Source organism: Triticum urartu, chromosome 6, assembly GCF_003073215.2.
Source record: "Triticum urartu cultivar G1812 chromosome 6, Tu2.1, whole genome shotgun sequence".
NCBI lineage: Eukaryota > Viridiplantae > Streptophyta > Magnoliopsida > Poales > Poaceae > Triticum > Triticum urartu.
The window spans coordinates 107,597,475-107,613,495 of NC_053027.1; the positions used below are offsets into that span (position 1 = coordinate 107,597,475).

Genomic DNA, 16,021 nt, shown 5'->3' on the forward strand with positions numbered 1-16,021 from the left:
TTCCTTTGTAGTAATCAATAAATTCAATTAATGGTTATGTATTTTGCTACTTCAACTTTGTTAGGCAATTATACCATACTTGATGAGTACCATATGTCTGTAGCTAACACATTGTTGTATGCAATATTCTTATATGCTTTTGTTTTGGTGAAATAAACTTCTGATCAATGCTCTCCTTGGAACTCTCTAAGTGAATAGGAACAGAAGGCATTTTTTGGAAAATAAGACAAGGATAGGGAGGCCCAAATGCAGTAACTGTAGTTAGGGAGGCAAGTGAGAAGGTGGCGATGGACTAGGTTTTTTCTCTTAGTTTGTGGTGGAATTGAAATTATTTGCTTTTGTTAAATGGTCGGAGTACTTCTATATGTTGCTCTTCATTGATTAAAAACGGCACAACAAGGCGCGCATTTCCTTCTAGTCATGTTTGGAAAAGCGTAAATTCTGGAAGTTGTGAATTCTTTACATACATGTCATTTTTATGTTTGCATCCCCATTTCCTCTTTCTAAGTTTAGCATCTGTGCTGTTGTTCCCCACTGTCCTCTGAGAAGAGAAGTGCCACCGGTCGCACCCCGTTCACCGCCGGCACCCGTCACTGTCGTAAACCAAACCAAGGTACCTTTCCGACTCCCCACAAGACCACCACCACCACCGGGTTAATTTTCCTCAGCCAGATCCATGATTTGCCCTCTCTATTTGTAGATCTAACCTGACCCTGGCCCCTGCCTAGCCCTTCCTCTTCCGCTCTGTCACATCCCTAGCTTCTGGCATTGCACTAGGCTAGCTTCATGTGTGCATCATGTTTAAATTTTGACTAAACTTGAAATGGTGATGTTCAAACCCTAGCACCAAATGAAATCCAACTAGGATCACAATGAAATATTCTTAATGATCCCAAAATGCCTTTGGAAATGTTCATCATTTCTGATAAAGGTAAAAACCTCTATCAAAAATGATAAACATATTTATAGGTCATTTCTGGATTTTTGAATTAACTCATATTGTACTTGAATTGGGGCATTTAAATCCTATAAATATTTTAAATGCTCTAATAATTCTGAAATTAGTTGAGGGCTGTTGGGAATAATTTCAACAGTGCCCACAAATATTTTCAGGATTTTTGGAAATGCTCTGGCATTTTTAATAAACACCAAAACAATTGCAGAAATTAGAAAACAGAAACAATTAATAAAAGAGAGAGAGAGAGAGGGTTTTTACCTGGCACCCACCTGGGCCCCACCTGTTTTGGCCCAGCCCACCACCTGGCATTGCCACTCGTCATCCAGCTCCCGCCAGTCGGACGCCACGCGCGTGGTCGCCGCGCGCCGGCACGCGCCGAGCCACCTCCTGCTTCCGCCAACGTTGGAGGCTAGCTGGACGCGCCACGCAACCGCCCCAACCCCTCTGGCCTATCCACTCCTTCTCTCCCCTCCTCTGCTCTCTCCTCCAGCGCACCCGAGCACAACCACAGCCGCCACTCGCCGTAGCCATGGCCACCGGCCACCCCACGCCTCGCTGACGCGCCCAGAAGCTCTGCCACCTCGTCCTCCACCCCCTCACCAAGCCACGCCCCGCCGGAAGCCCTGCAACGTCGTCCCCGACCTCGTCTTCAACCTCTGACCGCCGGTGAACTTACTAGGGATTCGCGAGCTCCAGCCCCTCCCCGGCCTCGCCGTTGCCTCTACTGGAATCGCCGTGAGCCCCTGCCCTTTTCCCCTCTCTCCCCGTGCTCGTCCGCGCCTTCTATCCACCGTAGCCATTGGAGCCGATAGCTCCTCGCCGCCGGCCATGTCGCCACCGCGACCACGACCGTGCAAGCACGCGTCCGAGCCCACCGCTGCACTCGCGGCACTCCCGCGGGTCAATCACGACCATCCACGGCTCCGGACATGCCCCGCAACACGCAAACCGCCGTTGGCCGAACTCCGGCCGCCGCCGCGAGCTCCCTTCCGACGAGCTCAGTCCATCCCAGCTGCTCCCGCTTGCCCCGTTTGATGCGCGCGATCGCCAGCTCCCCGTAGAGCCTCTCCGCCGCTCATTTGGTCGCCGGAGGAGCTTTTCCGACGCCCTCGGCCGTCTCTGGTGTCGCCGGCGACGACACGCGGGTCAACTCCGGAAAGTTTGACCCAACTGACCAGGGGTTTCACCTTCCCTGGCTCACTGACATGTGGGCCCCAGGCCACTAACTAAACTAGGATTAGTATTAGTTTAACGCTAACTAAATTTAGTTAATTAACTAACCACTGACCAGTGGGTCCCACTGGTCAGGGTTGACCTGGACCGTGCCTGTTGACCGCTGACATCACAGTGACGTCATGCTGATGCAATAACTCTTTTCTGGATTTATTCTTTTATAGGAAATTCCAGAAAAATGCCTAAACTTCTAAAAATCATAGAAAATCAACCGTAACTCCAAATGAAATAAATTACATATGAAAAATTATCAAAAAAATCCAATCTATCCATTTATGTTACTTTCATGCATGTTCAACCAACTTATACCCACTGTATAAGTGAAAACATGATAATGGAATTTTAAATACCCCTTATGGAGTTTGCATATGAACCCTTGGTTCATATGGACTTCATTTAAATTGTTGCTAGATGCATTAGCACAAATCATAGCATATTGCCATGTCATGATCATGCATCATATCTTCGCATTTGCATTGATTGTGTTCCTCTCTATTGCCGGTGCTTGTCTCCTTTCGGTAGGCGTATTCCGACGATGAGTTCGATGACACCGATGAAGAGATATATTATCTTCAGAAGTGCCAAGCAAGCAAAAACCCCTTGTTCATTCCGATACAATCCCACTCTCTCACTCCTACTCTCTTTTACTACATTAGGACAACAACGATTCAATTGTTACTTACTGTGGTAGTTGAACCCCTTATCCTCTGCATGACCTGTCATTTCCACAGTAAATAGATGAAACCCACTAGCATGAGTAGGAGTTGTGTGAGCCCTGATGTGCCTACTCATTCATGCTTGTTTGTCATGCCTGCTACTGCTTAGAGTTGAGTCAGGTCTGATTCATCGGGGGTGAATTGGAACAGTGATGAACATGTCCTACTGTGTGTGAGCTAAGTGTGTGAACACGATTTGGTAAAGGTAGCGGTGAGAGGCCATGTAGGAGTACATGGTGGGTTGTCTCACTGAAACCGTCCTCAGGAACTGAGTTCTGTGTTTGTGATCCATGAAACAGCTACTACCACACATTGGGCCCTGAAATATGACCCCGCTTGACTTATTGACCCCTCTCGTCCTCTGTCCAGGAGTTGCAACTAGTTTCTAGTGTTAGTAGGTTATGTGTTGGCGGTCGTGTGTAGCACTGACCCCAGGGGTGGGCTATGATGCGGTAGATACACTGTGGCCGGGTATGCCGGGTGCCCGTTTGGCGTCTCGGGACCCTGTACACATCGTTTGGGGCCGTTGAGGACACCCCGGTCGGATTTCCTTGCGGATGGAACCCGAATAGGCGATAAACCTGGACTAGAGACTTGTGTGGTTAGTCAGGTCGTGGTCTACACCCACGTCGGCTTTCGCTTGAAGTCTGTCGAGCACATGTCGTGTGCAGACGCTAAGTGGTGGAAACATGTGTGAAGAAGTACACCCCTGCAGGGTTATAAATGATCTATTCGAATAGTCGTGTCCGCGGTAAAGGACTTCTGGGTTGCCTATAACAGTTCATAGACAAGTGAAAGTGGATACTCTAAAACTCGCAAGATAACTGTGAGTGCTATGGATGGCCTTCTCGTAAGGAGACGGGAACGGATCCATAGTGGTGTATTGAATGGTGAATATGTGGACTCGTGTGCGCCACCTCAAAAGAGTTGCTTACAGTCATAGTTCAGGTTAGCCACTAAGTCAAAGCTGGCTTGATGCAGTTAAACTCCACCACCCCCTTTATTGATACCGATGCATATGTAGATAGTTCTAATGTAAGTCTTGCTGGGTACATTTGTACTCACGTTTGCCTATTTTATGTTTTGTAGAGAGACGTCAGTCTCGCTAGTAGTTCCGTGTGGACTTCGACGTTTATCTTGATACCTCAGCTACGATCTTGTGCCCTCGGCAGGATCTGGTAGATAGTCAGGTTTCTTAGCCTTTTTCATTTGTAGACGTCTGTACTCAGACATGTTAAGCTTCCTCATGTGCTTTGATTGTATGCTATGATTGTTGGGTCATGAGACCCATGTTTGTAATATCTCACTCCTCGGAGCCTAATGAATAAATACTTGAGTTGTAGAGTTATGTTGTGATGCCATGTTGTATTTACACATATCGAGCATATTGTGTGTATGATTGAAATGCTTGGTATGTGTGGGATCCGACAATCTAGTTGTTTATCCTTGGCAGCCTCTCTTATGGGGAAATGTAGTCTAGTGCTTTCATGAGCCATAGTAGTCCGCTACAGCCCGGTTCACCGGAGTCCTGTTAGCCCAGCACTACTGCTCAGGACACTTGACTGACCGGCATGTGTTTCACTTCGTTCCTGTGTCTATCCCTTCGGGGAAATGTCACGCCGTGACATCTGGAGTCCTGCCTAGCCTGCTACAGCCCGGGTTCTCGGAGTCTTGTTAGCCCAGTGCTACAGCCCGGATTCACACGCTGCTGACAGACACGCTCGATGTGATTCATGTATGCATGTCCCCATAGGTTAGTGCTGCTTTGGGTTCACGACTAGCCATGTCGGCCCGGGTTCTCTGTCATATGGATGCTAGCGACACTATCATATACGTGAGCCAAAAGGCGCAAATGGTCCCGGGCCATGGTAAGGCGACACCCGTGGGAGTACCGTGCGTGAGGCCGCAAAGTGATATGAGGTGCTACCGGCTAGATCGATGTGACCTAGAATCGGGGTCCTGACAGCTTTGGTATCATAGCCTGACTTCCTGTAGGATTACCAAGCCAAACTGGTCGAAGTTGAGTCTAGAAATGCTTTAGTTATATAAGGGGATTGATTGTGGAAGGGAATGTAAGGCTCTTTTTACTCCTTTACCCTATGCCTTCTGATCTGAGTCACCCTCTTCTTTTCTGCGGGGGTTAAGAACTAGGCTTCTCTTCTATCTCTCAGGATGACGTGTTGCTAAACCGTAGTTGCCTAGGATTGTTGAGTTCAAGCCCCAGTTCAGTTCCTACTATCTTTTGTGTGTTGACAGTTGATCTCGGAACCTTGATATTGTGTTGTTGAGTGGTTATGCCACCATTTTGCATGATGTCTCAAATCATTTTGAGCATTTACAGCCGTTATGTTGTCCGAGTCATCCCAGGTCTCTAACTAGTCTGGTGCATTTGCAAACCCTTTCTTCCCGTTTCCGTTGTCCTTTTGGGCCAGATTAAGCACACTAACGGTTTGTTGAGGTACTCTACTACCTCGGCATATATGTTGGAGCTATTATTATGACCTAGGTGTTTTGGGGAGTCACCTAGTAATCTAGCCATGTTTTGTGTTCCCGGTGTGATGATTCTGGCCACCATTCTCGAAAGCATCCCGTGATGCCATTTAATAGTAGGTATTCTACTCCTGGATTCTTGACCCAAGATTCACTCTACTTACCTCGTGTTGATAGTGTTGCTCGTACCTTTAGGATATTAGTAACCATTGCGATAGTCCTCGAGGTCCCTGGTATTTCCTTCCTCCAAATATCATGAGCTACTTATGGCAGAAGTTCTTCTGAACCAAAAGATCACAACCAGAGTGCTCTTAATGGGTTCTCCATTCTACATTGTGATTCTGCCAGTTCTACCTTTCTGCATGGGTTATCTAGAAGAAATGTTGAGCTTTGCTCGACATACTAATCTATGCATCCACAACTCAGAAAAATATGTGTTCCTTTGAGTTGTGCCTCTTTAGTTGTTTCTGACCTCCGTCTATCAATTGATAGTCAAGAGTATGCGTGCATTCGTTCATCGTTGCCTTTACTCTTGCGTTCCGTCAAGCCATTCTATCTCGGAATGACTAGGAGAAACAAACTCCAGTACCTTATCCATTTCTAGGATTGGGTCAAAGCAGTTGTAATCCCCAGATCAAAATACCAATCTAGCTTTTGCTCTGTTCTACCGTGGAGTGTCACCTTCTTCTTATCAAGAATGTCATGAGAATTGCACCAGCTCTTATGAGTTCTTGATTTAGTGATACTTCTTGCCATCATTGTTCATTCCTTGGTTCCGTGTTGTTGTAACCGGAATGCCGGCAAGTGAATCGTGATGTGTGAAATCAATACTCCTAGCAACTCTATTGCTTGGTAGTTAATGGACAATAATTTCATTCTTAGCGTGTTGGTTATTGAATCATCATCATAAGATTTATCGTGCGACCTAGTACATTTTCCCCGGTGCACTCTTCGATCAATGAGTTAGGATTGTGTCATTCCTCGCTCTTTTGATCATATCATCTTGTCCTGAAAAGAAAGATTGTTCTCGAGCCTTGTAACATATCGGTGGTTCGTGATTTTTCGAATATCTTCTCGGAAGTATTACCAGGTTGTCACCTAACCGCTATGTGGGGTTCGTGATCAAGTTGGGTTCTTGCAAACCAGCCATTCTCCAAGAATCTGTGTCGGTTACCCCCCTGAGCTAGTTGGTTAAGCTAAACAATAACTTGGAGAGTTGGAAGATAAAAGCTTGCCAGCTTAGTTCATCTCAAGGGATATATTTGCGTGTGTTGAAGATAGATGATATCTTCATCGATTGGTCCCTGTGATCAGTTGTTGGACCTATTGTCATATCAAAACTTTGATTTGAGTATGGGCTATCATCAAATCAAATCAGAACCAATGATGTTCATAATGTTGTCTTACTCGTGGTTGATCCCTCGAGCATACACCATTATATCTTTTGGGTCTGACCAATGCTATCACTTGTTCACATAATTATGGAATTCCATCTCCATGGAAACCTGGATGAATTGTTGTTGAGCCCATCAGCAACACTACTACCTTCTCCATGATTTGTGTTGAACATCCAGCTAGTATTAGAAACTTTATAAGCATTATCTTCATGTTTCATTCATGAAGCATATGTTTGGATGAAAAAAGTGACTACCTCTGATTCACGTGCATTTGGTGAAAGCTGCCGCCGTGAATTCGAGAAATTTAGTTTTGCTTCCTCTGGAATCATCCCAAGTCAGTCATGCACATGCGAAGTATTCTATGGTCTGATAGACTGATCATCTTCATTCCATACGTATCCCTAGCACACCAAGCCACTGATTGACTTGTTTAGGGAGAAGAAGTTTCTTCTTAGGAGCTAGACTTATGCAAGGACTTCGATATCCTCGTTGACGGTTCCCTCCTGAACTCGGTAGTGTTTCGTTGAAAGACTACCAGGTGGCCATGCTTGTCTAGGACAACGTGTTCACATGCTTGTGGTAGAACCAGCTCATGTTTTGGAGCTTACTATCGTAGTTCATTCCCCTGAGAATCTCGCAACATCATCTCGTCGATTTGTGTTGCAAACTTTCATTTTTCTTTCCAGACCCGATGAGTCTGGATTATCCTGACACCAACCAGATCTGAATCCCAGGCAGATATGATGGTTGGAACGTTTCTCAAGGATAGTAATATTGGTCTCTCTGTAACCCGGTAAAGTGGATGTTGTGGCCAACACACCCAACCGGAAGACTTATCATTGTAGTATCTTGATTGAGAAAGTTGGCCACCTCCCCATAAGGATTTCGTAGGATTTACTCTAGTAGTTGTTCCTTATGGATCCTTTGTATTCCAAAGTCCGACCACTACTTGATGACTATGTTGATGCTTTAAAGCATGACCGTGGTAACCAGTACATCAAGGAGAACATTAGAAGCGGAGTGCTAAATGACTCTCGGTCGATCATCCAGATTTCATTCCCTTGGCCTCGCTAACGTGAAATCTGAGAAAGGGTTGTCTTTCTATGCATCTGCATTGTCCATCACTATTCGTCAAGGTAGTAAGATGTGTTTCCAGGATCCTCGACTCGGATGTTGGTAGAATCTTGATGAATATGGAAATGCTCAAGTTCTTGAGAGCACGCGCAAGCAAATTCATCCATTACGTTGTCTTCAACAAGGTAGTCCACATCATCCATTCTAGTCCAAGTATATCATTCCTTCAAACTCCTTCAAATGATCGATTGTGATTTGCCTTAGGCTGGTATAAAGAGTTTCAATGATCTTTGAATCAAAAGTAATTCTTTTTGCCACTTAAGGGAACAATCCAACAAGTCACCTCCCCCAAGGTGCCCCGTTGTGGAATTATGGCAGTTAACTCCTTGCTACGTCGTGATCGAGCGTGGATTTGTTGCCTACCTACTGGACCTTCGTCATCTGTTACACTCCATACCCCTGGATGTATGTTTCATGTCTCAGCTCGAGAGATGTTTTATATCTCACCCCAAGAGTTGATCTTGAGTTGCCCGATCTTTGAGAAGATCGATTCCGGTAGAGTTCCTGTCCGTCGTCATTATGTTGGATGAAGATCTTGAGAGGAAGGATGCCAAGATCGATCAGAAGCAGTTGGATCATAAAGATTGTGTTAAGCCTTGCATCCCCTTTGTCCTCTCACCTCACGTCCTGAATCTCGGGACGAGATTCTTGTATAGTGGGGGTGAGTTGTCACATCCCTAGCTTCTGGCATTGCACTAGGCTAGCTTCATGTGTGCATCATGTTTAAATTTTGCATAAACTTGAAATGGGGATGTTCAAACCCTAGCACCAAATGAAATCCAACTAGGATCACAATGAAATATTCTTAATGATCCCAAAATGCCTTTGGAAATGTTCATCATTTCTGATAAAGGTAAAAACCTCTGTCAAAAATGATAAACATATTTCTAGGTCATTTCTGGATTTTTGAATTAACTCATATTATACTTGAATTGGGGCATTTAAATCCTATAAATATTTTAAATGCTCTAATAATTCTGAAATTAGTTGAGGGCTGTTGGGAATAATTTCAACAGTGCCCACAAATATTTTCAGGATTTGTGGAAATGCTCTGGCATTTTTAATAAAGACCAAAACAATTGCAGAAATTAGAAAACAGAAACAATTAATAAAAGAGAGAGAGAGGGTTTTTACCTGGCACCCACCTAGGCCTCACCTGTTTTGGCCCAGCCCACCACCTGGCGCTGCCAGTCGTCGTCCAGCTCCCGCCAGTAGGACGCCGCGCGCGTGGTCGCCGCGCGCCGGCACGCGCCGAGCCACCTCCTGCTTCCGCCCACGCTGGAGGCTAGCTGGACGCGCCACGCAATCGCCCCAACCCCTCTGGCCTATCCACTCCTTCTCTCCCCTCCTCTGCTCTCTCCTCGCAGCGCACCCGAGCGCAACTGCAGCCGCCGCTCGCCGTAGCCATGGCCACCGGCCACCCCACGCCTCGCCGACACGCCCAGAAGCTCCGCCACCTCGTCCTCCACCCCTCACCGAGCCACACCCCACCGGAAGCCCTACAGCATCGTCCCCGGCCTCGTCTTCAACCTCTGACCGCCGGCGAACTTACCAGGGATTCATGAGCTCCAGCCCCTCCCCGGCCTCGCCGTTGCCTCTACTGGAATCGCCGTGAGCCCCTGCCCTTTTCCCCTCTCTCCCCGTGCTCGTCCGCGCCTTCTATACACCGTAGCCATCGGAGCCGATAGCTCCTCGCCACCGGCCATGTCGCCACCGCGACCACGGTCGTGCAAGCACGCATCCGAGCCCACCGCTGCACTCGCTGCACTCCCGCGGGTCGATCACGACCATCCACGGCTCCGAACATGCCCCGCAACACGCAAACCGCCGTTGGCCGAACTCCGGCCGCCGATGCGAGCTCCCTTCCGACGAGCTCAGTCCACCCCAGCTGCTCCAACTTGCCCCGTTTGATGCGCGCGATCGCCAGCTCCCTGTAGAGCCTCTCCGCCGCTCATTTGGTCGCCGGAGGAGCTTTTCCGACGCCCTCCGCCGTCTCTGGTGTCGCCGGCGATGACACGTGGGTCAACTCCGGCGAGTTTGACCCAGCTGACCAGGGGTTTGACCTCCCCTGGCTCACTGACATGTGGGCCCCAAGACACTAACTAAACTAGGATTAGTATTAGTTTAACGCTAACTAAATTTAGTTAGTTAACTAACCATTGACCAGTGGGTCCCACTAGTCAGGGTTGACCTGGACCGCGCCCGTTGACCGCTGACATCACAGTGACATCATGCTGATGCAATAACTCTTTTCTGGATTTATTCTTTTACAGGAAATTCTAGAAAATTGCCTAAACTTCTAAAAATCATAGAAAATCAACCGTAACTCCAAATGAAATAAATTTATATGAAAAATTACCATAAAAATCCAATCTATCCATTTATGTTACTTTCATGCAAGTTCAACCAACTTATACCCCCTGTATAAGTGAAAACATGATAATGGCATTTTAAATACCCCTTATGGAGTTTGCATATGAACCCTTGGTTCATATGGACTTCATTTAAATTGTTGCTAGATGCATTAGCACAAATCATAGCATATTGCCATGTCATGATCATGCATCATATCATCGCATTTGCATTGATTGTGTTCCTCTCTATTGCCGGTGCTTGTCCCCTCTCGGTAGGCGTATTCCGACGATGAGTTCGATGACACCGATGAAGAGCTATATTATCTTCAGAAGTGCCAGGCAAGCAAAACCCCCTTGTTCATTCCGATATAATCCCACTCTCTCGCTTCTGCTCTCTTTTACTGCATTAGGACAACAACGATTCAATTGTTACTTACTGCGGTAGTTGAACCCCTTATCCTCTGCATGACCTGTCATTTCCACAGTAAATAGATGAAACCCACTAGCATGAGTAGGAGTTGTTTGAGCCCTGACGTGCCTACTCATTCCTTCTTGTTTGTCATGCCTGGTACTGCTTAGAGTTGAGTCAGGTCTAATTCATCGGGGGTGAGTTGGAACAGTGATGAACATGTCCTACTGTGTGTGAGCTAAGTGTGTGAACACGATTTGGTAAAGGTAGCGGTGAGAGGCCATGTAGGAGTACATGGTGGGTTGTCTCACTGAAACTGTCCTCAGGAACTGAGTTCTGTGTTTGTGATCCATGAAACAGCTACTACCACACATTAGGCCCTGAAATATGACCCCGCTCGACTTATTGACCCCTCTCGTCCTCTGTCCAGGAGTTGCAACTAGTTTTTGGTGTTAGTAGGTTATGTGTTGGCGGCCGTGCGTAGCGCTGACCCTAGGGGTGGGCTATGATGCGGTAGATACACTGTGACCGGGTATGCCGGGCGCCCGTTTGGCGTCTCGGGACCCTGTGCACATCGTTTGGGGCCGTTGAGGACACCCCAGCCGGATTTCCTTGCAGATGGAACCCGAATAGGCGATAAACCTGGACTAGAGACTTGTGCGGTTAGTCAGGTCATGGTCTACACCCACGCCGGCTTTCGCTTGAAGTCTGCCGAGCACATGTCGTGTGCAGACGCTAAGTGGTGGAAACATGTGTGAAGAAGTACACCCCTGCAGGGTTATAAATGATCTATTCGGTGTCCGCGGTAAAGGACTTCTGGGTTGCCTATAACAGTTCATAGACAAGTGAAAGTGGATACTCTAAAACTCGCAAGATAAGTGTGAGTGCTATGGATGGCCTTCTCGTAAGGAGACGGGAACGGATCCATAGTGGTGTATTGAATGGTGAATATGTGGACTCGTGTGCGCCACCTCAAAAGAGTTGCTTGCAGTCATAGTTCAGGTTAGCCACTGAGTCAAAGCTGGCTTGATGCAGTTAAACTCCACCACCCCCTTTATTGATACCGATGCATATGTAGATAGTTTTGATGTAAGTCTTGCTGGGTACATTTGTACTCATGTTTGCCTATTTTATGTTTTGCAGAGAGATGTCAGTCTCGCTAGTAGTTCCGTGTGGACTTCGACGTTTAGCTTGATACCTCAGCTACGATCTTGTGCCCTCGGTAGGATCTGGTAGATAGTCAGGTTTCTTAGCTTTTTTTCATTTGTAGACGTTTGTACTCAGACATGTTAAGCTTCCGCATGTGCTTTGATTGTATGCTATGATTGTTGGGTCATGAGACCCATGTTTGTAATATCTCGCTCCCCGGAGCCTAATGAATAAATACTTGAGTTGTAGAGTTATGTTGTGATGCCATGTTGTATTTACACATATCGAGCATATTGTGTGTATGATTGAAATGCTTGGTATGTGTGGGATCTGACAATCTAGTTGTTTATCCTTGGCAGCCTCTCTTATGGGGAAATGTAGTCTAGTGCTTCCATGAGCCATAGTAGTCCGCTACAGCCCGGTTCACCGGAGTCCTGTTAGCCCAGCACTACTGCTCAGGACACTTGACTGGCCGGCATGTGTTTCACGTCGTTCTTGTGTCTGTCCCTACGGGGAAATGTCACGCGGTGACATCCGGAGTCCTGCCTAGCCTACTACAGCCCGGGTTCCCGGAGTCCTGTTAGCCCAGTGCTACAGCCCGGATTCACACGCTGCTGACCGACATGCTCGATGTGATTCATGTATGCATGTCCCCATAGGTTAGTGCCGCTTTGGGTTCACAACTAGCCATGTCGGCCCGGGTTCTCTGTCATATGGATGCTAGCGACACTATCATATACGTGACCCAAAAGGCGCAAACGGTCCCGGGCCATGGTAAGGCGACACCCGTGGGAGTACCGTGTGTGAGGCCGCAAAGTGATATGAGGTGCTACCAGCTAGATCGATGTGACTTGGAATCGGGGTCCTGACACGCTCCATGGAGGAGGCGGAGAAGGGGGAGATCTTCGAGTGGAACACCAAGCCGAGCTCCATGGAGGAGATGGAGAATGGGGAGATCTTCGAGTGGAACACCAAGACGAGCTCCATGGAGGAGGCGGAGAAGGGGGAGATCTTCGAGAGGAACACCAAGCCGAGGTTGGATGACCATCCACAGGCAACGGTAGCGGGGGCTGCCAGCCTTTTGAACGTCGACCTCATCCTGGAGATCCTTTCCCGCCTCCCAGCCAGATCCGTCCACCGCTTCAGGTGCGTCTCGGTGCTCGGGCGCGACCTCATCGCCGACCCCACCAACTGCAAGAAGCTACCCCAGACCCTTGCCGGCTTCCTCTACACGTCCTTCTACAGCAGCGGGTATCGCCACCACTTCACTGGCTTCTCCAACGGCGCATCCCCCTTCGTCCCTTCCCTCCCTTACCTGCATCCTAACAAGGATGAGGGCATCACCCAGGTGGACGCCTGCAACGACCTCCTTCTCTACAGCCGCTACAACAGCAGGGATGATTACCATTTTGTTGTGTGCAATCCCGCCACCGGGAGGTGGGTGGAGTTGCCACCTCAACCTCAAACGCAGGAGCCGATGCACGGATTTAACCATACCGCGGGCTTGGCTTTCGATCCAGTAGTCTCCCCCATTTCCATGTTCTTTGTTTCGAGCGGGCCTTTCCGAAAAATTTCATCACAGGAGTAAACATCTACTTGTCGCATACAGGAGCCTGGAGTTAGAGGCAATGGGATAGTTGAGAAAGCTACCCTGTTCAGGAGTGAATGTGTCTTTGTGGGCAGTATGTTGTACATCATGGGTAACCTGGAGGACATCAACAGCGAGTATGTGCTGGTGGGGGTGGACATGGAGGGGAAAGTATGTGCTTTGTGGGCGGTATTACAGTACAATTTATCCCCATGAAACTAAGACAGTGGGGTATGACGTGTGCCGTACGGTTCAAAATTTGGTACTATTGGATTGTCACAGGGGTACTTACACTATGCTATAGCTCCTGTCAATAATAACAATGAACTCCTAGTTTCTGAGATAGCACTCTGGTGCCTCAAGGATTGTGACAGTAATCAATGGGTCCAGAAGCATACTGCCAGCATCGATGAGCTTATGAGCATGACTGGACAGAAGTACAGGGTGGTTGGGATTCATCCAGATTGCGACACCATTTTCCTGGCTCAGTGTGGAGGTAATACCTTGGTATCATATGACATGTGGCATCAGAAAGTTGGTTGTATCCTTGATCTTGAGAAAAACAGTGTACACAAATTTCTACCCTATGTTCCTCTGTTCTCAGAACCATTAGCAGATGCTGATGGGTAATAGCTTTACCTTCAAACCACCCCTGTGTTTCCTCCCAAAACTGGCTCTTATTTTGTCTGAACAATTTGTCTGTGTACCTCTGAATCTGCTTCAATTATGGCCCCCCAATTTGCTGGTGCTTATACTCCTTCTTGCTTGATTTCTAGTTCAGAGCAATAACTGGTAAACCTACAGATTAAGCATCATTTCATTTTCAAAGAATGTTATTACCCTTGTTCTTGTTTGCCTAGCGCTGGCTATTATTCTGGACATGTCTTAGTTTCATGGGGATAAATTGTACTGTAATAGGCCCTCTTGTCCATAACAATCAGTTATATTATTATTATTATTATCATTATTATTATTATTATTGTCCTAAATCTTAGTGCATATTGTCAACCTGCCAGTGTATTAAAAGGTTCAGTCAGACTTGTTACTGGTGGTGATCTCTAGTTGACTTTATGCATTTGGTATTTTGCAAAGCACTTCCTTTGAGAAATTCTTTATTTGGGTTTGTTGTAGCTACTGATTCAGTAAAGCTTTGGATCTGCTGACCACGGAGAAATTGTATTATTAATAGCAAAAAGTGAAATATAATTGTAAGCTTTGACGAAAACAAAGTGCTAGGGGTATGCATGTTTGGTCCATCATACTGTATAAGCTTGCGCTTCATGTATGGAAAATAGGATTTTGGCAGGTACATAGTTGCCATGAACATATAGGCTTGTCTATTGGTTTAGACGCTTTGTGTTATGCACTCTTAACTAAAGCCTGATGTGCCTAGTATAGGCTATATGAAGTCAATGACACTGACAGCTGGAAGACAACATCATTCATCATATGATGACTAAAAATATTGTTGACTAGAAGTACTTTGCAAGATAATAAAAGTTAGGTGTTTAGAAGAAGGGTTTGTGTCAACAAGAAAGTTATTTGTCCCTAGGCAATCGATAACAAGTACCGGTAATCATTCTTGTAATTCTATATGAGGGAGAGGCATAAGCTAACATACTTTCTCTACTTGGATCATATGCACTTATGATTGGACCCCTAGCAAGCATCCGCAACTACTAAAGATCATTAAGGTCGTGAAACCCAACCATAGCATTAAGTATCAATTCCTCTTTACTCCCATACGTCATACCCCACTTACTCGGGTTTAAGCTTCTGTCACTCTCGCAACCCACCATAAGCGAACCATGAACATATTGTAACACCCTACAACGGGGGCTCCTCACGTTTGCGCGAGAACGGAGGGCACCGTAGGATAGCACCATAAATAAAATATACAATCATACCAACCAAGATCACGATTAACCCACAGCACAAAACGGATCTGCTCAAACATCATAGGATAACCATAGATCATTGGAAAATAATATATGGAGTTGAGCACCATGTTTAAGTAGGGATTACAACAAGGAGAAGAGGTGTTACACTGCTGCATAGAGGGGGAGAGAGTTGGTGTTAACGGTAGCAAGATTGTTGATGTAGATCGTCGTCCCGATAGTTGCCCCGGCGGCACTCCGGCGCCACCGGAAGCGAGGGGGAGAGAGCCCCCCTCCTTCTTATTCTTCCTTGGCATCCCCCCTAGATGGGAGGAGAGTTTCCCCTCTGGTCCTTGGTCTCCATGGCGGCGGAGGGGCAGGAGCCCCTTCGAGATTGGATCTCCCTCCCTGTTCTCTTCTATTTCACGTTCCCCTGATCTGGTGGAAAACCGTTTCTTATATTCTGGGAGATCCGTAACTCCGATTGCGCTGAGATTTTACATGATTTTTTTTCCGGATATCCCATGGTGTATGCTCTTTGCGGATGATGTGGTGCTAGTTGACGATAGTCGGTCGGGGGTAAATAGGAAGTTAGAGTTATGGAGACAACCCTTGGAATCAAAAGGGTTTAGGCTTAGTAGAACTAAAACCGAGTACATGATGTGCGGTTTCAGTACTACTAGGTGTGAGGAGGAGGAGGTTAGCCTTGATGGCCA

At 46.9% G+C, this 16,021-nt stretch overlaps 1 protein-coding gene across 1 annotated transcript; it reads left to right on the plus strand.

Moving 5' to 3' along the window:
- The first annotated feature begins 617 nt into the window (after positions 1 to 617).
- On the plus strand, positions 618 to 14,058 carry LOC125516642 (F-box protein At2g23160-like). The gene is made up of 5 exons (XM_048682007.1): positions 618 to 740; positions 12,712 to 13,362; positions 13,450 to 13,599; positions 13,711 to 13,924; positions 14,033 to 14,058. The coding sequence occupies exons 2-5, from the start codon at positions 12,718 to 12,720 to the stop codon at positions 14,056 to 14,058; spliced, it is 1,035 nt and encodes a 344-aa protein (XP_048537964.1). The 5' UTR covers positions 618 to 740; positions 12,712 to 12,717.
- Positions 14,059 to 16,021: the final 1,963 nt, after the last annotated feature.

Bases quoted from the DNA above. Each gene is read 5' to 3' on its own strand.
- LOC125516642 (XM_048682007.1), top strand. From the start codon at position 12,718: ATGGAGGAGGCGGAGAAGGGGGAGATCTTCGAGTGGAACACCAAGCCG. The intron at 13,600-13,710 runs GTATGTGCTTTG...GGATTGTCACAG, and splicing joins GGGTGGACATGGAGGGGAAA to GGGTACTTACACTATGCTAT. The intron at 13,925-14,032 runs GTAATACCTTGG...CTCTGTTCTCAG, and splicing joins TTTCCTGGCTCAGTGTGGAG to AACCATTAGCAGATGCTGAT.